Genomic DNA, 22928 nt, shown 5'->3' with positions numbered 1-22928 from the left:
AACGGACAATTGTAAATAAATATGTAAATATATAAAAATTTAAACCAATAAAAACATTTTTCTATAGGGGCAAGGGAAAAAAAACAAAAAAAAAAAAAAAAAAAAAACAGCAGTCTATTCAAAGGCTAACTCAGTTGCCTAGATGATAACCGCAGCAACTCATGCCTAACAACATTCAAGACGAGCTTAATTCTGGGCCGACTAAAAACTGCTCCACTTCAAGAAAAATATAACCGCGCTACCTCCGCCTTATTCGTCAAAAACAAAATCACAGGCCAGCCTATTCTTTTCAATACAGAAGCAGTTATTTCCCAGCTATCAGTCCGCATAGGACGGTGGAGAATTTCTACGGACTTCACAAGCACAGCCAGCAACAATGTCAATGAAACGAAGCCCACGAGGTAGACTCCTGAGATGAGGATCTAAGCTTCAAAGAATCTCATCGCTGGATCTCAATCATAGCAAACGAAAGCAAAATAATATTTAATGAGGACCTCCTACACCGGTATATACGCAACAGGAACAACGACGCTTCAAATCAGATAAGCATCCCGCCAACCGCCCCCTGTCTAAAGATCCCAATAGGCGCAACAACACTTCAACCGAAACGCCGACTGGCCTCAAAAGGCGACTATTGGTGCAGGATATACTTCGAGACATACCAACCGACATCGGGCACATATGATGCATCAACTATACCCTCAGTGGAACACCGAAATCATCTAGTCAATTCGCCCCTCATGGCACAAACCCCCTCTTCTCCACACAGCACCTTACTGGCACCAACCTACATGCACTACCTAAGGAAGTTCTAAATCAGTAGCTAAAGCAACTTGATGCACATCCGAACTCCAATATTTTCACCCCGACACACTACTATATTTTGACTTAGATGGGCATAAAAAATCGCTACAACCACAGCAAATAGCGACTATACCTGCAACCAAAGCTACAAAACAACATCATCACATGACATCACCCTAGATTTCATCTTCAATGAGAGGTACTCTACACCAGAAGGCCTCGCCATGCTTAAATAGGTAGCTGGTAAGGAGGTGAATAGACGGGATGAGTCTTACATGTGTCAGCTGTAAGTCCTTCATGGATGGAAACTTCGTCCTACCGAGGTCTGTAGTCGAGAAGGAGGAATGGAAGTCCGGATTGGATTCTCGCTATCGGTACATACAGGAAGGTAACTTCGTTCTACAGTATACTAAACTGTAGGCACGAAGGGGAGTGTAAATCCTGACTGGGTGCGTATCTCCTGTCATAAGGACATGCTAGCCGCATCGTAAAAGAAGGAGGCTAGATAAAGCCAAGTAAAAATAAACTCATATACATTGCCAAAAATGATAGATCAAGGATGTACTGATCCACTTTATACATTATTTTTCTCTGCTTCCTAAGCAGGTATTTTCCGTAAAGCAGAAATTCACACTAAAGTTCTTTTTTTCCGATCCCTCTAAAACAGAAATGCGAAATATGAATAATAAGTTGCATTACGTATGGATACATAACTCAGATTAGATATTGCCTTGTTCTACCGTTGGTACTTGATGGTATACGGTGAAATACTTAACTGATGTTTGATGGGTCCGTTCTGTGAGAATTCGACTAGAAAATATATGGAGGCCTCCGCTTAATGATTGAACAATTACAAATAAAATAATTATTAGTTATAGAAAATAATAGTTATAGACGAAAGATAATTAGTAAATAATAAAAAAACAGTCAGAAGTCGAAAAATAGTACTAGAGGGGAAGAGGGGCAAGGGAAGAGAGGAGTTGAAGGGTGATGTTTATGGGATTTTTGGAGCCCTTCTTGCCCTGCCACCTCACAGGAAGAGGGGATGGAGTGAATGAAGCGGGGAGACTGTCAAAGAACTTGATGTGTCCCCGTGTGATGTGCTGTTGCACAGTTCGTTATGAATATGCGTCATGTTACATCTTTCTATTGATGTTCCTCTGCAGATCTTCTGTAGTGTGCTGTACATACACTAAGGTCAACCAAATTCCCCTAATTTATTCCTCTTAGACTAGTAGACACCAACGAGAGATGCTACATGTTAAACATTAGCTTTCCGTGAATCAGCAGATTATATAGTAATCCCTATTAATTCAAATGATACAGTTATGAATATTACAATATCTTATATAATCGTTAAATCTATGACATTAAAGTATATACAAGTAATACTTCAAAGATTAATATAAGATGTATTCCTGATCGTCATTGTTGTTCCCCTGTAGGCTGATATGTTGCGGCCTGCTGGGTCATAACGGTTTTGGCGGCTATACTAGAGTTACAGCATAGACCAACAGGTAACGGTGTCACAATATATCTATCAATGCAAAATCCTTTGGTCTTCTTATAGTAGAATTTCACGTACTCATTTTTTCTAAACCTACATGCGTTCATCAGGTGCCCAAATCTATTACAAAAGAAACAAAAGCGTTTTTAAGAATGATAATCTGATACCCTGATGTTTGTTATCTTGCGTAACCATCTAAGTGAACTATGCGCTTTCAATTTTCTTTGGTTCCTGTTCATTATTTCCCTCCATTGTATGTGTGTATGTATGTGGTATGTGACTGTGAGATAATAATATTAAAATTTTAAGATATTAAAGCATCATCAATTATAATTGCTAGTTCTTGTAATACAATATAGTTCCTATTCCTTTTCTTATAAAGGAAAAGTAAAAGCAATTCCATTGGGATAAATTCTCCAAAACTCGCTCTCAACATCACTGCAGCGTTGCATATTTTTCATTGCTGATTTAAACAATCTTGTTACAATAATTTCCTTAGCTTCGGAGTCTCAATTCTCAATTCAAAATTATATTTCTAGAGAATTTTCATTTTCCGAAGAAGCCTCTGAGCTAATAGCCTCTAATGTTAGTCCTCTGAAGTTGAGGTGAAGCGATTCCAGAACTGTTTAAGTCAATAATATGTAAAAATATTATATTTTATAAAAAATATTTCATAGCATGGTGATGACACAACAGACTGAAAATCAGTCTTCGCTTTATCGAGTATTAATATCTTTGTTCTAAAGAGTTGAAATAATTTATTGTATATTTCTATATTGATATTTACATTAACAATTTTTTAAAAAATGTTTATTTAATTGTTTACTAGGACAAGTTGAAACTTCACATATCGATGAAGAGAGAGGTTGTGTTCACTGCTTGCGGCTTCTTCAGATTGGACTACACATTGCTTTATTCGGTGGGTATATTTTTAAAAATCATTATGTTTTGATTTTATTGATACACACTTGTCTTATTAATTGGAATCATGGAGGAGAAACATTGGGGTAGAATAGGGGGGTAAGCTGAGAGGAAAAGGTAGGCCTTGGCAGCAGCAGTAGGGGAAGTATAGTCAAGGGTACCCAATCTGGATGCTTACTGTTTTACTTTAGATTACAAGGGCGGACGGGACATTCCTATTAATCTCAAAGTAAACCTATACTCCGTGGGTGTGACCTTTTTGGCTTCGCTTTTTCTTTGAAGAAGAGTAGAGTTAGTCCACCCACTCCCTGAATTGAAGACTTATTATTATAGATTAAATCTATCGTTGCTGGCAATGTTTATTTCTTTGGAATCGCAGCAGAAAGCTACAACCACTTTGGCAGTGCCATACTCTAAAAGAGGTTCTAAATAATAATCTAAATATTAGAAGTTTGGTCCTGAAGACAGAGTTAGGCCCCGAAACGTTGAATATTTAAATTAATATACTATTTTCTGAATAAAAAAACATATGGAGGAATCATCTTGATTTTGTTACCGAAAGAACCTCTTTGTATAAGGAATGTTACCTAAGAACTGTGCTGCCGATTTTCGGCCGATTACTTTTACCATCAAATATCACGTCAGACACAGTTGTTCAATACTGTCACGAAAGTAAACATCAATAATGGACGTTCAGATTGCAAGTTTATGACGCATTCATTATGGAGAAAAATATATTCACATTTATCTTTCGTTGGGTTAACATCTTTAGTGGTGGCATATACCTATTTATTCTCCTCGAAAGGAAATGTGAAGCCAAAAACAACGTGTATTATACTCGTTAGTCCAATGTTGTAGTAAGCTTGTAGATTACTTCTTAAGGGACACTTTTCAGGTCTAGGGCGTTGTAAGTTGACTCTAGTACACCCCTTCTCTTAAACTTCCATCCAGGATTCCTTTTCCCAATGGCTACCATCCAATAGGTCCTGTGCGCACTCCACGAATGAGCGCTCATTCATTCATAATTCATCTTTCTCCCCTATCTCCATCTATCTATCTTGAGTGACGTCGACTAGTACATCATGCGCCATTGAATCTGGTCTGCATCCACTATTTCACTTAGCTTGTCCCATATGCGAATTAATCTGGATAGGCGTTATTTGCCCACTAGGCTATCATGATTTCTTGGTCTCCCAGAACATTTGAAAATGTCTTTTCCGGAACCCATTCCCCTCCTCCAAACGTCTTTCCTTAACTACGCCCAAGGACGTTACCTCATCGGCCTGAATCTTTTAATTCAATTAAAGTATAAATTAATGACGCTTTTCTTCATCCTGCAGACAACTGCCGCCATCAATGTCACTGCATCCTCACTCTCCAGCAAATTCTGTGTGGTCTTTGACTCTATTCGCCCCAACAGGCTGTAGATCCTTTATAAAAAAAAATATTCAGTTCCTCTAGGAAACTGAAATAAACGTTTCTATTAAACACCGCCAATGGTGGAAAACAGATCTTAAGTATAATATAAATAGAATTAAATGGTAATTGCTAATATTTATTCCTACTACTAGTACTAAGACGAAGTTAAAACAAGCGATTATTAAACTACAATTTTTTTTTAATAACATAATGTTGATTTGTAAGGTTTGGTTCTATTTTTCCTTTACTAGTTATAACTTGTTTAATTTTTATAAATAAATACATTCTTTGGGTTTTTCTTTTCACCAATCACTGATTACTCAAATAACCCATGGCAAAGATAATTTCTGACATGAATTCTCTTTTTCCAGATTATCACATCAGCTACAACGTACTTGGTCATCTTGATCCAGTTCGGTGAACTGGTCGACTAGGGCCAGAAGACACCACCCACAATTGGCACCGACACTGCCTCACCAATTCACTATTTGCCCTGTTCACCACTACTTCTGCACTAATCGATTTTTAGAAGATAGACGATTGAAAAAGAAATTATTTTTTCCCAATGTTACACAAAATATATTTATGATCCATGGTTCTTTTCTTTCTCTTTTTATTAACCCATTTTTAATTAATTATTAACCCAGAAATAAATATTGTACTGTAGATAAGATAATGGAAGAAACAGGAAAGCTGATTTGTGCAGTGATATGGAAACCACTATTTGATCATGTACCCTCTGGGATCAAGTTTAAAGGTTATTTTTTTATTTCGACACAATCACTAGTGACATGACTCATAGTATTAATTTGTTATACGAAATAATAACGAACCAAGAAATAAAGCAATCATACTACTCCAGAAATAAAAATACAGCTACTAGAGCAGATGAATAGAACTAATATTCAATTAAGCTTGGATAAGTTAAAAACAATATAGCATTAATATTCAATATCCACCTAATAGCATTAATATTCAATATCCACCTAATAGCATTAATATTTAACTAATCTTGGATAAGCTAAAAACCTTACAGCATTAATATTCATTAATGTTCAGCATTAATATTTGTGTGTTTTCACGTATTTATGCATTAAATCATTTTATTTTATTAATACTATGTTTTTTATGTTCTTGTTTTTTTGTGTCTTTTTTTTTTAACTTATTTATCCATTCAAGTGTTTCCTGTAACCGGTTTTTTCTTTTATTATATTTTCCTTTTAATCTATATGTTATTCTTATTCTTGTAAAATGTATCTAGTTGTTTGTTCTTGATAGACTGATCTACTGCTGTGACTATGAATGATGGTCTGATCTCACATTACCGTCTTATATTGAATTTTTTTAGCGGGTCACTGAAGAGGATCTAGGAGGGTGAATTCCGGAGAGCGAATTTGTTGATAGGGTGAATTGAATAATTGAGCAGAAATGAAAGGGAAAAATGGGAGTGAGTGAAACATTTGTATTGGTTGTACAGACCGAAATGGATTGTAAAAGGAAACTGTAGGGGTGAAAAAAAATTGTTTATTATTATCCTATTATTGTATATCTTTTTTTTATGATTATACCATGTACGTGTAATGTAAATATGTCCGAATACGGATTGATAAGTATGCTGTGTGAGATAGCAACCTAATGTATTTAGGCAGCATAGATGAATAAATAAAGTATTTCTCTCTCTCCCTCTCTAGCTTGGATAAGTTAAAAAAAACAACACTGCGCCTGTATTAGTTAGCATATCCGCAAAATTTTTAAGATAGCTAGCCCACAAATAATAGGAAAAAATATTATGCTTTTAAAACACTCCTTAGAAGCAAAATTACAAGAAAGGTCTATCGTAGTAACTTAATGAAATTCGTTTCAGTTAAAGCAATTATGTGATTATTATAATTTGATGAGCACATCTGATGTTTCCCAATTCTTAAGAGTGGAACGAATTAGGTGGCAGGGCTACGTAACCAAAATGGATAAGGATAGGACAGCCTTTAGGCTGGTAAACCGAAGAGAAGGTGAAAATTCTAATACACAAGGAACTGAAGAAAATAGGTAGCCATCGTGGAAGGATTGAGAAGAACTGCTGGCCAAATAACTCTTCATATCATGCTGAGCCAATAATGAATGAACAAAGAAAAATATTTAAACAAAAAAATAAATAAATAGATACAATATTAAAATGGTAAAATATTTACAAATATGAAAAAAAAAATTCGGCTGAGACTTTAAAAATGTCATGAAACGTTCCGAGAATGCATAAACAAGTGTATAAAGTATTTAGAAGTAATAGGAAAAAAAACTATAAAAATTTCATTCATAATAATAATAATAATAATAAATATTTCAGCAATGGAAGAAATAGAAATAAGATTGGTTCTCTGACAACCTCTAATTTCTACATTTGAATAAAAAATAATAGGTCGTATCGTAAAAAGAAAACTGATATGGAGTAATAGCTGGTAAAAGCTGTCAAGGAAAGCTCTCTCATTCTTATCAGTTGATATGATAACACAGACAAATCAATATTAGGCATTCTTGTTCATAACATAAGGTAGTATGTATTACCAAACTGTAATGACCACACCAACAATAACCCGGGCCATCGAATCCAATGTCATCTTCACGGCATCAACGATTTTAGGGATGTTTCCGTTCAGGGTCATTGGCAATGAGATGAAAATGGACTACTTCCTCTTGGTATATTCTCTGGTGATGTGCTGTTCTTTCACGACTGTTTACTTATATTTCGTCTGGACTATTGTTTACAAACACATCTTACAGACGTACAATTTTAAATTTCTAAATCATTTTATTTTTATAATTTGTATTATGCTTCAATCTATTTTCTTCCTTTTTTACCTATTCTCTTTATATCAGAACAGGAATAAAATTATCAAGATGGTTCACTCTCTTGACACCTTACAGATCATCTTTCATAAGATGGATGGGGAAATGAAGAAGATTCCTATTCAAAAGAAAAATTTATTGGAAATATTTTGTGTTCCTATATTATGCGGTATACTTTTCTGTACATTGGGCAACACGGCTACTTTTGCAAGTGGAATAATCATGATTGTATTTCTTTTAGGAACGAGTTTATGTTGTGGACAGTTCAATGCTTTTGTTGACACAGTGACCGAATTTTTCTTGTCTAGTGTGAAGTTGTTGGTACGAATGCGACATGAAAACTCTTTCAAAAAACTAATGATCGTGGAAAAACTAGCCGATGCTGTAAGGCATTTGGTTTGTACATCGACCAAGATGAACACTGTTTATTCGCAACCGTTACTCATAACTGTCTCCCACTGTTATTGCTCCGTCATGACTCACCTTTATTTTGTCTATCTCAACAGCTGCTCAGCTGATTACAGTCGAATTCGATTAGTGTATGGAGACAGCATAATAGTCGTCTATAACGTTTTCCTGGTCTGGCGCATGCTTCGTTCAACAGGAATGGCTTATCACAAGGTTTGTATGATTGACAATTAACCTTCCTCATTACAGATTTTCAGCATCAAATCAAGGGTTATTTCATGTGTAATTTTGCACATGCAATGTTTAATGTCGTAATAATATCGACGTTATAATTTTATCAAAAGATAGGATTGACTAGTAACTAGGAGGTATCTAAGTCAGTTCAAGATTACGTTAGTTACGTAGTAGGTATGTTATACTATGATGCACAATTCTGGGAATACTGTAATTTCTAAAAGTTAGAATGCTCTACATAAAGAAGCATTATTCGTCTGCCAAGGAACACTCCTCAATATATTTTATTTGGAAACAGATAGGGCCCTGCCGTTCTTTTGTACCTTTTTTTTTTTTATTATTTTTATATCCTCCTCCCTTGCCATTTCTGCCATACGGGGTGCGGGAGCAGTGGGGTTTGCCCATGCCACTGCTCCCAAGGATCTGCAAATCTTTTTTTTTTTACTGTGCGGTGCAGCCCAGCACTAGGTTTAGCGCCTTACTGATATGCTGCACCTTGTCCACTACCTCCGTTCTGTAGGTCCTTCTGGTGCGCATCCAACTGGGTGTCTCCTGCAGTTACCAGGCTTGTCCAGCCCTCCTGGTCTCAGTCTGGGTCAGCTTCCTCCTCTTTTGGTGACTCGCCGATGTTGGGCGGTTAAGCCCTTCCTATTGTGAAATGAGTTGGGCCCACTTCTTTTTGTACCTTGTAGATGCATGTAAATTACATAATCAAAATTCTTAAATATTAAAATTGTCGTTGAGTCAACAGAAGTTATTATTCTATTGTGTAAAAAAAAATATATTTGTGAATGTGACATTATCTTCACTACTTGTAACAGTATGTTTTAAGCACCATTCTAGTTATATGTACATATTACAATTTCGATGTGTTTATATTTTTCTCTTACAACACATATTCATTGTTTTTTATTTATTAAATTTTTGTAATATCCAAGCATAAAATATTTACTATTGGTAATTTGAAGATAAGCTATACCTAATTTAATGATCAAAAGATTTACTCTTAAATTAAAAGGTTTTGGCAGTCTCTTCCAGAATAAATATAATTGATGGAATTTTATCAACTATTCAAGAATATTTTGACCCGGAAGATGCTTTCATTTTTACTATTTTTACAATATAACATTATGATATTAAACTTCCTAATGATATTTCACAAGCTTTGAGACATGATGTGAATTCAGATTACGATGCCTGTTGAAAAGAGGAATGACTTGAACAAATGACAAATTTAGAACAAGTTTTCAAAGATTATTCCATTAAAGTAAACGAGTGAAGCTTAAAGAAATATGATAATTAACTTGAACTCTTTACAGAACTAAAAGTTTCTCACTTGAGAGGTGTGAGAATAATTTGTAAATATAAAGAATTAACCACTACTTCATTCATTAAATTGTTTATATTTATTTAAAATAAAATAATAAGATATAATAAAATAAAATATTTTCTATGCTATATTTGAACACTTATCTATAAATGAAAATTTACTATCCTTTATTACTTTTTCTTATAAATCCCTATTTCTGGCCACAGTAGCCCAACAGTTAGATGAAATGACAATGTATGAAATAACTAAATGCGGCAACAAATGGTATAAATTTAGCACCCGTGGCTATAAAAATGAGCAGCTTGCGGCAATGAAATCTAATTCGAATCAAATTCGGAATTGTTAGAAGTTCAGTAGGGATGCTTTTGTTAAGAAATCAGAGTTCGTTTAATGTTTACGCACGTAAAAATGTTATTTATTTTTTGGAAGATTAAAAATTTTTATTGATTTATTTTTTAATCTTCTATAAGCTATACATTAAAAAAATCAATTAGACGTTGCCGGATCCTGCTTTTTGTTTATCGTATAATTTTCTCTTTTAAATTTCTTGAGATCTATCTTACCTTTAAAAAAAAATCCTCAAACATGTCAGAGTTAACCCCCGAAAAAAGGGCTAAAGTATTATGTATTATATACTAAGCACTTAAATGATATATTTAAAGAAATACAATGTATTTGGGATTAAGTTTCAGCTCAGGTTGTCAATTTTCCAACGTTTAAAGGGACTTTTGTGACTTTCGTGATTTGTTTCAAAATTATATAAATAATCAGGGCACTTTATTGGAGCTCTATATTATAATGTACAACGAAAAGGAATTTCCAATTGATGAGAAATATTTGAGAGCGCCCGGTCGTATGTTTATGAATATAATACCATAATACCATACTTGAAAATGTGATGAATCCGATTCCTACATCTTCTGGAGCATGGTCAACTACGGTTGAGGATCCTAGTGTAACCCGGGTGTCAAACCTATACATGGCATCTATGGTTCGACATCGACTCCCAAAAACTTGTATACCAAAGTTCGAGCGTGATCTATTAGATTTTAGATTCGTTTTCGAGATGTATTTTTGTGGATCGTTCATAATGAAGATTCGCTAACTCATATTGAAAAGTTTCATCATTTAGTTGGGTACTAATCTGGGTAATCTCTTCGTATAGTTTCTTCCTTTGCGCTATCAGCAGATAATTATGGAAATCCTGGAAGGCTCTTGAAGAACGCTACAACAACAAACGAATATTAGCTGCTGCTTATCTTCACAAGATAAAGCAATTCAGGCCTTCTAACCAATCTTGCTCTAGTCCAGCTTACTTGAGAGCATTTTTGAAATCGGTGGCAGGCAGTTTCTCATCTATACTTAATCTGAATATTCCTCATGAAGCGGATTATTTCAAATTGTACCTCGCATAGAACTGTCTGGATACCAAAACACTAAGCTATTCGAAGAGAAACAAACCAACGATTTCCTAACATACAACTCATTAGTTGAATTTGTCCAGCAACGGTGCAAGGTCCTCGAGTTATGAGAACCTGTCAAGACCGTGCTAAGGAATGACAACACATCAAATAACTCAATGAGACAATCCAAGGTCTTAACTACCCTTGACCAAAAAAATCAACAACTGGAACTAATTCGTCTCTTATCCATAATTGTTCGAAATGCAAGAAGGACCATTTACTGTACAGATGCTATGAATTCATACGCATGCCGTATATCAAGAAAGTAGAATGTACTAAATCTAACAAATTATTTCAAAACTGAAGAATAGTCATCACACCGGTACTTGTCCTTTCAAATATATTTTTTTCAATGCAACAAGAGGCATCACACTTTATACATGACCCTTCTGTTCCTACAGAAACATCCTCGAGGACAGAAGAGACCGAATCTACACCTGTAACCCAATCCGCACCTGGGGTAGTAGGCACAACCCCATTAGTGTATTATTGGGAACTGCTACTTCACGTATTGAGGAGAGGCAAGGCCGTTTACAATCGATTAGAATTGTTATCGATTAGGGTTCTCAATTTTCCATTATAATGGATCGTGTGCTCGGAGGCTTGGACTTCCATGGCGACCATCTAAGCAATTTTTGGCTGGAGTCGGACAAACGCACCTTGCAGTAACACAATGTGTAATTTCCTGATCATTGTCATCTATAAGGGAACCTTCGACAACCAATAAATGCTATGCTGTTGTTATGCCACAAATTACTTCTAAAAAAGCCAGTTGATTCAATGTGATACTAAGACATCGAATCCATCGGCTTTTTCTCATTTCGAGTGTATTGAGTTGGCCGTAAAAGGATTTAGGGAATCAATACCAGTAAATTTTCTATATAGATCTAATTTATTTTTCCGAATCATATCCTCTAAGCCAAGTATTAAGTTGACTTATAATTTTGGTACCTTCTATACCATTTTTGGGGAGGTGCTGATTGGAGCTCTACGCTCATACTTCTCACCCACAGAGCTTTGTTTTTCTGTTACAGATCGTCTTTCAGAAGTCCTCTTAAGATGCTTCTGGGAAATCTAATTAGTTCAATTCACTTTCTATCCCTACTCTTAAGAGGTTGTATATTGTATGTGAACAATAGTTTACAAATACCATTCAACGTCAACCTGGGCCCTGTTTCATAATAAAGTATAAACTAATACTATTAGTCTTGTAGATTTATCTTAATTCAATTACACTGACTTGTACAATAGTAACTTGTACTTTAGTATTTTTAAATTCCTTTAATATCACTAATAGTCATCTCTATCATGAAAAAATTATAAGTATTAGCATTATTACCACACTTGTTTCTACACTTGTACTATTAACTAATACTATTAGCTTTCATTATGATAGGACACATATGGAGAACTCACAACCATATTTGCGAGGATTTAAGCGATAATGAAGTCGAAGCCTCTTTGTCCCGTGACATCTAGTGGATACAATTAGGATTGTCTAAGACCCGGACACTTCCTCATTGGTTCTGAGCACTTAGCGAAGGTTCAATTTGCTATACCGATGGCAACTCATTCAACATTCCGCTCAAATATTTTGGAAAATTAGGTCCAAAATGCGTAAACGCCCTTGAAGCCAGAGCAAAGTAAGACTATTCTTTGGAGACTAAGACTATTTGAACAGTATCCAGGCCCTGTTATCGCGAGAGTTGCTGTAAGAACATCTGGGGGCACATTTATATCGAATTAGGTCTCTGACTTGAGAGAAAAAAAATCAGCTCATTTTAGATGGGTGGTATGTTTATGCATGTAAAGATTTTTTTTTATTGTGGAAGATTGAAAATTTTTATTTTTTATGTGAATGTATTACTCACTTAATTAAAATGAAATTAATATAGTATAAGTAGTAAGGTAATGTAAAATATTATATTCACTTACTCTGTAACAAAGGAATTAGGAGCTCTGTTTTTAACAAAAGGCAAGGAGCAGCGTCCCATGTTTTACAGGTAGGATGGCTTTGAGATTGTGTCAAATCAATGAGTCTTATAATAGCATCCAGTTAATTATCATATTGCTACATAGTTGTCTTTTTATTAATCTCATTCATTGCTAGTAGATTTTCAAAAGTTTCTATAAATTGGCTCTTCTGTTGTTTGTTTTCTTTAAATATTTGTTTTCCTTATGCATTATCCTCTTGTTGCTATTTTCACAACACTATCAATAATAATAATAATTTCTAGGTCCGTTTATAGTATTTATGAAATATTTCTGTTGGCAGTATTTCACCTCCATCATTCTGAGGCCCAACTCCATCAGCTACCTCAGCATCAAAATCTCTCACCTTTTTTTGTCTATAATCTCCAATAATTGTTAAAAAAATTTATCTTTAACAAAGGGAATTTCTTTCACTAATATGTCAGAAGTTTTTTATTTCTTCTATTCAATATTTTTATTTATTATCAGACATGCAAGTCCTTTGTAAAGTGGTTTAAATTCCATTATTTTGCTTTTTAAACATTGCTTGGCTATTAAACCAACGTAAATTACTTTAATGAAGGTAAAAAAAACGTAGTTCTAATTTAACCTCTAATCTCTAGCCTACTTCTATATTTATTCGGAATTTCAGAAAGAGGAGGAATGATAAAGATTCCTTCAGCCAGGGATTGGTACAGACACTTCACTATTCTACTTGTAAGGTCTGATAATATTCTGCGATATACCAAGTTTGAGGTCAGAAAGTAAAAATAACAAGTGACAGACAAAAGACAAGGCTTCTCCTTGAAACAGTTTAGCTAACTTATAGTTAACATAGGAATATACGAGATATATTTTATACGAGAATTGAAATGTCCATTCCTCAGCAATAAAAGAAAAGGAAGCATACACTTTCTACATACGTTTTCGGTAATGGGGTGGGAATGCAACGAAGGTGTAATAGTACTTGTCAGTCATAAAAGAAAACTGGGGTGCCATCCTAACAAAAGACTCGTCTCGTTCCAGCCTCAAATGCTTATTCCATGTGATATAACATTTAAACAATTTATTTATACATCTCTATTATCAAAATAATGGTATTTGTAAAGCCACAAGCTATTATACGATACTGTAGCTTATGAGATAAATAACGATTTGAAATGTGTCAAGCAAGTTTTTTATACTATATTTTTTTTTTTTTTTAAATAATTTATTTATTGATATTTACAACTGTATACACATATATACAACAAGTAAATTTGCTGTAGGTGACATAGTAACATGATAAAAACATGTGGAGAATCTACCCACTGATAGAACTCCAATAACATTTCTAGAGAAGAAGATCTCGAGGCCATCTTCTTTTCAGACGCCTAGGAGGATTATTAGGTAATGAAGGAGAAGCCAGGTTAGAAACAAGTGGATTTGGGTGGTTGAGAAGTTTATTATGGAAGGAACGGTATCTGGTTCTGGCCAAATCGGCAACATATGGAATATTGAGGTCCTTATGGATGACTTGATTTGTGACAAAGTAAGGAGCATTAAGGATTTTACGAAGGATTTTGAACTGTAAGGAATTTGATGATTTAGTGGAGCCCCAAAGCTCAACTCCGTATGTCCAGATAGGCCTTATAATAGTCATGTAGATCAGTCTTTTGTAATGGATTGGCAATTTAGACCGTTTGTCTAGTAAATGTTGAATAGTCGGAATCTACGAGCAGTTTCTTGTCTTTTTAGTCTTGTATGAGGATTCCATGTCAGTCGTTTGTCGAGATGTAGTCCTAAGTAAGGGATCTGTTGGACAGGAATAAGTGGGGTATTATTAAAGGATATTCTAGGGGAAGAATATTATATTAATTCTAAAAAATTAAGGTTACAAGTTTACTGTGAAATGAAATGAAAAAGAAAATATTTGGATGAGAACGAACTTGGTTTAAGTCAAAATATTTGTTTTGAAAAATATTTTAAAAGTTTTTATCACAAGGATTTTTTTGTTACTTTTCTAATCAGCTAGGTTACAGGACTGTATTCTGTAGGCATTTTTTAATAGATTTATATTTTTTGTCCCAATCTCTGAGTTAAAAAAAAAAACCATTTAAGTTCGACCGTAAGTCTGTCGGTGCAACGATTCGATGGTGCAATGAATGCAGGCTAATAGATATGCCGATTTTTTTTTTTTGTAAGATTTCGTCTCCTGATGTCTGTGCACTAAATCGGTACTTGGGGATGTGTAAAAACTACTACGAAAGAGTACAAAAATGTATTTCTCTCCAGAGTGTACTGCTAAAAAAGGTTATAGCGGGTTTCATAAAACTTGGTAAAAAATGAAATCGGATGAGGTTTAGCAACTGCCTGTCTGTCTGTCTATGTGTTGGTGATTTGTGTTTTTATTCGCCTACTAATAGCCTCTTATGATTTGTTCTGGACTTGGACCACTACAGAATCTTGTGCAATGAAAAAGTCGACCATATTTTCTGAGTTTTCCATTACCAAATTTATGGAAGAACGAGGAAGGAAGACAAAATAGAAGCGTGGATGGGAAGATTGCTTCAAGACTGTCCTCATAGTTTAGACAGGTGTCCATTAGACTGACTATATACATTGGTAATATCGACATCGATATTTTTTAAAATGTATAATTTTCATTTAATAAGAGTAGCAAGTATATTTTTTTTAAAGATATTTGATAGGAAAATCTAAAAAAAATGAGGCGGCTAACCTGCTATTTGCATTAAGTCCCTTAGAAATATTATTATTATTGTCGCGACAGACCGTGAAGGTCCAGGCCCTAGAGAAACATATCGCGCGTTTCTTGACGTGGTTTTCGGGTTCGTCAATCCCACGCGTATTTTTTGTGAATGTCCCCATTGCCCAACAGGCCTCACTAGTGCCCGGGCGGCAGGAGGCTTTGAGTGAGTATGTTACGGTAGTCATAGTAAAATAAAAACACTGGCGATATTTGCGTAGACAAGGGGTGTAATGGTTATCATGGTGAAATAAAAACACTAGCCATCTATGCTTAGATAAGTGGGCATGGTTTTGTGAAGGTGGCTGTTCGGTTTTTGAACACGTTACGATTGTTCAATATGAAGTGGTGATAATTTATCAGGCTCTGATAAATGTTTGTATCGAAATATTACCTTATAAGAGATTTTATCGTAAATGTTTTGTTTTCCTAAATAATGGCGTCTTACTTCAATGGGCGGTTATTAACAGCTATTAATCGTTGTACTTAATGGTTCGAACTAAACTTTATTTTATATTCCTCTTCGGTATAATAATGGAAATTTAGTTAATAAGGTTAAGCTAGGGCATTTAAGTTAAGATTAAGTCAACCTATTAGTTTTGCTTGTTTTATTGTTCTATTTAATTGATAAGAACTCTTTTTTTCTTTTCTTTAATTCTGTGTACATATATTTCTTATTATAATTAAACTTTTGTATATATAGTTCTGCAGTTCTTTCTTATACCTATACACTTGTTTCAATTGTTAATTTACTTATTTTTTTTGTTGTTCACTGAATATTAAGATAATTCCACAGGTGGGTTTCACCCCTAGGTTTTCGGTTATCTACATGTAAAGGTATTCGCCAGTGGTCATAATTCGATAATTTTTTATATAGGGTTATATTGTGGGTATTTTGAAGTTTCGGAGCTTTGTTATTTTAACGTGGCGCCTATGGAGAAATTTATTCTTTATTATTTTTTTTTTTTTTAATTTTTCCCCTTTTGCGATTATATATTTTTTTTTTTACTTTAACTTACCCCCTTCTTTACTGAGCGTGTGCAAGTATAAACGATAAATATATATATATATTTATTTAAACTAAATATATATATTTACTAAAGAAAAATCAAACTTTGTGGTTTTAAATATTGTATAACGTTATGTTTGAAAAAAAAAAAAAAACGAGTAAGGTATATAGAAGTAAATTCATACTCAGATCAGTGTGTTAAGTTCTTATTCTCTCACAGATAAAAAGTACTACTTTTTGTAAAAGTGTGACCGAACAAAAGTATTACTAACATTTTTTTAAAAATTTCTTATTAAAATCAATTCCTGACTGACAAAGACAATATTTTCAGAATCACAATAATTTTACTATCAGTATTAATTCAATTCGAATTTTTAATTATTGATACTAAAATTCGAAGTGAAGACGTTAAAGGAATGTTTTGGAAAATTTGTGCATGCGTAAACGGAAGTTGTTGAAGTTTCAATTTAGTAAAACTGAAGCTATACCCATTTTACTCTACTTCCAAACCATTTTGAGACTATGATACTCTGATGGCTAAATAGTTTGAAAATTTTATATGATATGATTGTTGATATAGGACCTGAAAAAATTCTGTCCCTCAAATATAAAATTTTTACTCGCATTTAATGATTTACAAATGATGGAACAAATTTGGCCAGTGTTTGTAGTTAAGTTTTTGTTCGCATAAAAAACCTATTATCGTCAATCAGACTTTTTTGACATTTTCAGGGATTGTGTGCATTGCCAAGTAGATGGTTCCACATTAAGCATTTTTCTTAGAACAACTATATTAAAAATGAGCCCTTGAATTTAACTCCAATCAGTAGAAACCTTTGAGAAAAGTGTACAATTATTCAGTATCAATGATCTTTCATTTACTTTTGTCTTTTCATGCACAAAGGTATTTTCTCTTATACATATATATGTATTGTGTTTTCTCATTTCGACAATGCCTCGTTTTATTAAGACCAAAGCTGTAGAAAAGTTGAGAATATGTGTAAAATGAAGGAAGTACCAATTTTATCCGTTACTGTTGCACGAGCAAACCCATTTTTCTTAGTGCAATGAATTTTTACATTGAAAATTCATACCTAAAAGTTATCAGGCCTGTCGTAACAAGTGAAATTGGAACGTGGGCCCTAACCTAACCAAAACAATAGAATGTTAAGGTTTTAGAAAAGAAGGTCCTTCGTACTTATATAGAACAAAAAGATTATCAGGACAATGGTGGTCCAGGAAAGCCTGGGAATTAATAGAGTTGTATATATATTGTGGTGTTTGTCAAGGAGGCGAAATTCTGATGGCTTGGTCATGTGAAAAGGATGCCAGAGGATAGTCTATAAATAAGGCTACTCGTATCGGTTGCCGAAAAGAGTAAGACCACGTCTGAAGTAGGTTGATGACACCGGGACAAACCTGCATTGGCTGGGGGAAGGAAAGAAGAGACGGAGAACAAATGTGTCTGGCAAGAACGAATGGAAGAAGATAGTCTCCAGAGTCTGTAATCTGATAAATAATATTTTTCCAACAAAGTCTCGTCCCATTGGTTTTGTTCTCAAACGATAAACCATTGACTTTGAAATATAAATAATTAATTAACTTCCCGAATACCCTTCAATATTTGACACTCACACTTTATCCGTGTACTCAAACAAACATTTTTTTTTTCAATAGTATTTTTTGCAAGAATACTTTATCGTTTGTAAGGAAACAAAAATTAGGATTAATTCTGGACTGTCTAGAAATTTTTTTAACAATAGTGGTCCGAAAAATCGATTTTATGTATTTTAATCTGAAATATGGGTTTGAATGATAAATGATAGCCCAAGCTGTCAGGAGGAAAATCCAGTAGTTATCTATTTATACAGTGCTTCTACAACAAAAATATTAGACATTCTACTTTTTAGCCATACTCTTTTCAGACTTCCGGCTGTCATGTTCTTCCGACCAGTGACCCAGGCTATCGAATCTAATTTCATCTTCACCGCCTCTTCACTTCTTGGGATATTTCCGTTCAGAGTTGTACAAGATGAGATAAAGTTCGATAAGATTCTTTTTGTATACTCGTTGGTACTATCAAGTTGTATCACAACCGCGTATTTTTATTCCAATTGGATTGTTTCTTGGGCTGACAGAACCGTTATGTTTGAAGAAGGTAAAACCTTCAATTATTTTCTCATTGTGGGTGGTTTGATTATCCAATTGTTTCCGTTTCTTTCATTTACAATTTGTTTTTATTTCAAACGGAATGCGTTGACTGAAACCATTCACTCCTTGGATACCTTGCAACCAATCTTCAATAAACTGGATGAGGAAAAAAAGAAGATACCCCTCCAAAAACAGGTTTTGTTAAAGCACTTGTGTGCTCCTCTTGTTTGTGGTACTGTATTATATTTCGGGACTAACACATAGAGCAATGTTCCTGTAGCATTAGGAATCTCCTTAGGACTTATGACTATGAATTTTATTTGTGTTCAGTTCAGTTGTCTTGTTGGTACAGTAATCGATTTTTTCCAGTCAAGCATGAACTTTATAGAACGAATGAAGCATTCAGTCTCGTTTATGAATTGTACACGCCTAGAAAAACTCCTCGCTGCAGTCAACCAGTTGGTTTCTACGTCGAGCGATATCAACGAAGCTTATTCGCAACAATTGTTAATTACCATCTTCATCTGTTATTGCTCAATCATAAGTTTTCTTTATTATTTCTATGCCAATGTCAACACATATAATGGATGGAAACATCCCTGTTTACTTGGAGATATCTTGACAACACTGAATTATTTCTTAGTGTTGTGGAACGTTACTCACTCTGCAGTACAAGCGAACAACAAGGTTTGTATTATTTTTTTTATTTTCTCATTATTTTCCAGAACTATAAATTATCTACAATTTGATATTTATGAATTATCTGTGAGTATTAGTTTATTTCATTACCTTTGTTCATTATAATTTTTTTTCAAAGGTTCACTCCTGCCTGCAGTGTGTGACTTATTCTAAATCGTATAAACCTATCTTGAAAAGTCCCAATGTCGAGCCACAAAGTTGGCTATTATTCGGGTCAGCCGGATTTGAGGCTGCAAAGACAGGAAACTGCAAGCAGATTCCGACTATTACAGCACTTACTAGACAAACGGTCTAAACTTCCAACTCATTACAAAAGACTGATCAACTTGACAATAATAAAGCCTATCTGGACATACGGAGTTGAGCTTTGGGGCTCCACTAAACCTTCGAATTCCTCTCGTATCTAAACCTTACAATCCAAAATCCTTCGTAAAATCCTCAATGCTCCTTATTTTGTTACTAATAAAACCATCCATAAAGACCTAAATGTTCCTTATCCAACCGATCTAGCCCGAACCCGATATCATTAACTCCCGAACCACCCAAACCCACTAGTTTCTAACCTTGCTTCCTCTTCCATTCCTGGCAATCCTCCGAGGCGCCTGAAAAGAAGATGGCCTCGTCACATTATATTGTAAAATGTTTTTAGAGTTCTACTACTGCGTATTTTATCTACACTTTACTTCAGATTTGCTTGTTGTATTTTTTACACAGTCGTATATATCAATAAATAAATAAAAAAAGTTTATCGGAGACACTAATGTCGTTTCCTGTACGTCTTTCAATCTCTCCGTCGTGACTTTATATCAGTTTGTTTCTGTTCAGCAGTTAGAAGTGTATTTCTACTACTATTTACAATAGAACTTTTTCTGTTCGTATTTTTTATGATTTCCAAAACTTATGTTAGTCACCAAGAGCAGTTCTAAGCGTCTTCCCAAATATCTGTTTCCACATCCTTAACAGACTACGGATCTCTACATTTAAAGAGTTAAGGATATTGTTCGTGTCATTAACTTTTATTTTTAATGCTAGTGGTCTCCTTAGGATCTGATGGATGGTTGCTGTTCTAATTTAAACTCAAATCCAAATTCTCATACAATTTCCACAAACATATAAAGTCACCTCTCCCTTGTCGAAGACTGGTGTAACAATTCCAGCAATTCTAAATGCAAGCGTGTTACCCTCAACCTCCGACGCAGATCCGTTCGTTTATCAAGTTCAAAAAAGCATCGTTTCGGATTTTTAAATATTTTAACCAACAATGAACTTTAGAGAAGAAAAAAATATTCAAAAATTATTCGATTTGGAGGAAATGGATTAATTGGCAGACCTGCACTTTTCATTTCACACCTGAGGACATTGTCATTCTTTATACCCACACATTAGTTGGGGATCTCATATTTTTTTCACTGGTTTCCGAAATAATAGACGAATTGAAGGCAAATAAATAGCAATAACATCTTAATATTATAAATAGTGGTACTGGAACTGCTATTATCTATATTGGAACTGCTATTATCTATATTGGAACTGCTATTATCTATATTGGAACTGCTATTATCTGTATTGGAACTGCTATTATCTATATTGGAACTGCTATTATCTATATTCCATATTGAAATATTGGATTGGTTGACAGAAAATATTAACGACAAGTGATAATTCTAGATGTCACAGTAAAATGGCGGATGTCATTTAGCGGTTACTATAGCGCTTCCAGTCGAACAATATTACAATATTACACATACTAGTCATTAGACAGCAGGTAGTCATGTTGTTCCGAAAAATCACTCAAGCTATCAAATCGAATTTCATCTTCAGGGTATCTTCTCTTTTAGGAATATTTCCGTTTAGCATGATAAAAAATGAACTCAAAGTAAAAAAATCTATGCTTCTATATTCTATAATAGTATCGATTTTTCTTTCTGTTGTATTTATATATCCCCCCTTATATCAAATTTTCATTGCAATAGACCAAAATGAAGCAGATTTCAATTATCTTATAAACATACTTGTCATCATACTCAGAGGAATCACATTTCTTTTAATTTCTTACTTTTTTTATTTTCATCGAAACCTAGTTATTGAGGCTGTTGATTCCATGGACTATTTAGAGATTTTCTTTAGTAAACTGGAGGGGGAAATAAAGACTAGACCTGTCCAAAAAAGTAAGTTGATAGAAACCTTTTTGCCTCCAATAGCTTGCGGTGCTATATTCTGTTTTGGAGATAACTCAAGAAAATATTTCTTCCCATTAACATATACATTTATGCTTGTAGAAATAAGTTTAAGTTGTGGGCAGTTCATTAGTTTTGTCGATACTATGAGCGATTATTTGCAGTCAGGCTCAAAATTTTTGCTACGCTTAAAGTATTCAGTTTCCTTTGCAAATATAATAAGCTTGGAAAAACTGATCATCGCGGTCAGCAAATTGGTTTCGACTTCGAATAGGATCAATATCATCTATTCACAACAATTACTCTTTTCCATCTTCACCTGTTATAGTTCCATCATGATTCATCTTTATTTCATCATTATAAATGTAAATTCTAATGATGAATGGAAGCATCCTCTTATCCTTGGAAACGTTTTTCATTGCCTATATCAATTCTTTGTGGTATGGCGCTTGGCTTCTTCCTCCTCACAAGCTAATTACAAGGTTTGTATTTATATATTTATTACTTTGGCTATTAATTATTTACACTACAAGTGTACATACACATATTTTTTTGTTTTTTAAGGTTCAAGTTGTTCAAGTTACACCGATAGGTTAAATTCCGAGGGGTAGACCGAAGCGTAGATCAGTTGGCATTAGACTTGCTTTTCCATACAGATTTGCTTTTCCCTTTTTGCTAGTGCTTGTTTTTCTGATACAATATTCGATTCATCCACTTTGTTCAGGTTCAGTGCAAACCATAACCATAATCCATAGAAACGTTTCTCAAATAAACACTTATGGTTTTTGAATAAAAATATTTACGTAGTCCTCTATACGAGACCTCGTCCTTCTGTTCTGGATATTTTTTTATTTTTTATTTTATTTATTTATTGATATTTACAACTGTATAAAAAAATACAACCAGTAAATTTGATCATAATGACATAATGATATGATACAGGATGTAGAGAAACTACCCGGTAGTAGAACTCTAAAAACAATTTACAATATAAGGTCACGAGGCCATCTTCTTTTCAGGCGCCTCGGAGGATTGCCAGGAATGGAAGAGGAAGCAAGGTTAGAAACGAGTGTGTTTGGGTGGTTAGGGAGTTTATTATGAAAGGAATAATATCGGGTTCGGGCTAGATTAGATTAGATAGGAACATTTAGTTCTTTATGGATGGTTTTATTAGTAACAAAATAAGGAGCATTGAGGATTTTACGAAGGATTTTGGATTGTAAAGATTGGATACGAGGGGAATTCGAA

General features: G+C 34.2%; 1 protein-coding gene and 1 long non-coding RNA gene across 2 annotated transcripts in view; both read left to right on the top strand.

Moving 5' to 3' along the window:
• LOC136796932 (uncharacterized) overlaps positions 1-5161 on the top strand; it is a 7710-nt gene extending 2549 nt beyond the window's left edge. The window contains exons 2-3 of the long non-coding RNA XR_010844724.1: positions 3141-3230; positions 5023-5161. This is a non-coding gene — a long non-coding RNA (uncharacterized lncRNA). The remainder of the gene's footprint in view (positions 1-3140; positions 3231-5022) is intronic.
• Positions 5162-7483: 2322 nt separating this feature from the next.
• The window catches only part of LOC106689542 (gustatory receptor for bitter taste 66a), a 33008-nt gene continuing 17563 nt past the window's right edge, over positions 7484-22928 (top strand). Inside the window, exon 1 of the mRNA XM_014434558.2 lies at positions 7484-8113. Coding sequence (XP_014290044.1) covers positions 7544-8113 — 570 coding nt within the window. The 5' untranslated portion in view covers positions 7484-7543. The remainder of the gene's footprint in view (positions 8114-22928) is intronic.

This window comes from Halyomorpha halys, unplaced genomic scaffold (genome assembly GCF_000696795.3).
Source record: "Halyomorpha halys isolate HHAL.00 unplaced genomic scaffold, Hhal_1.1 Scaffold1391.1, whole genome shotgun sequence".
In the NCBI taxonomy this organism is placed as follows: domain Eukaryota; kingdom Metazoa; phylum Arthropoda; class Insecta; order Hemiptera; family Pentatomidae; genus Halyomorpha; species Halyomorpha halys.
The sequence above is the reverse complement of the archived record's forward strand: the minus strand, read 5'-3'. Positions and strand labels throughout refer to the sequence as shown.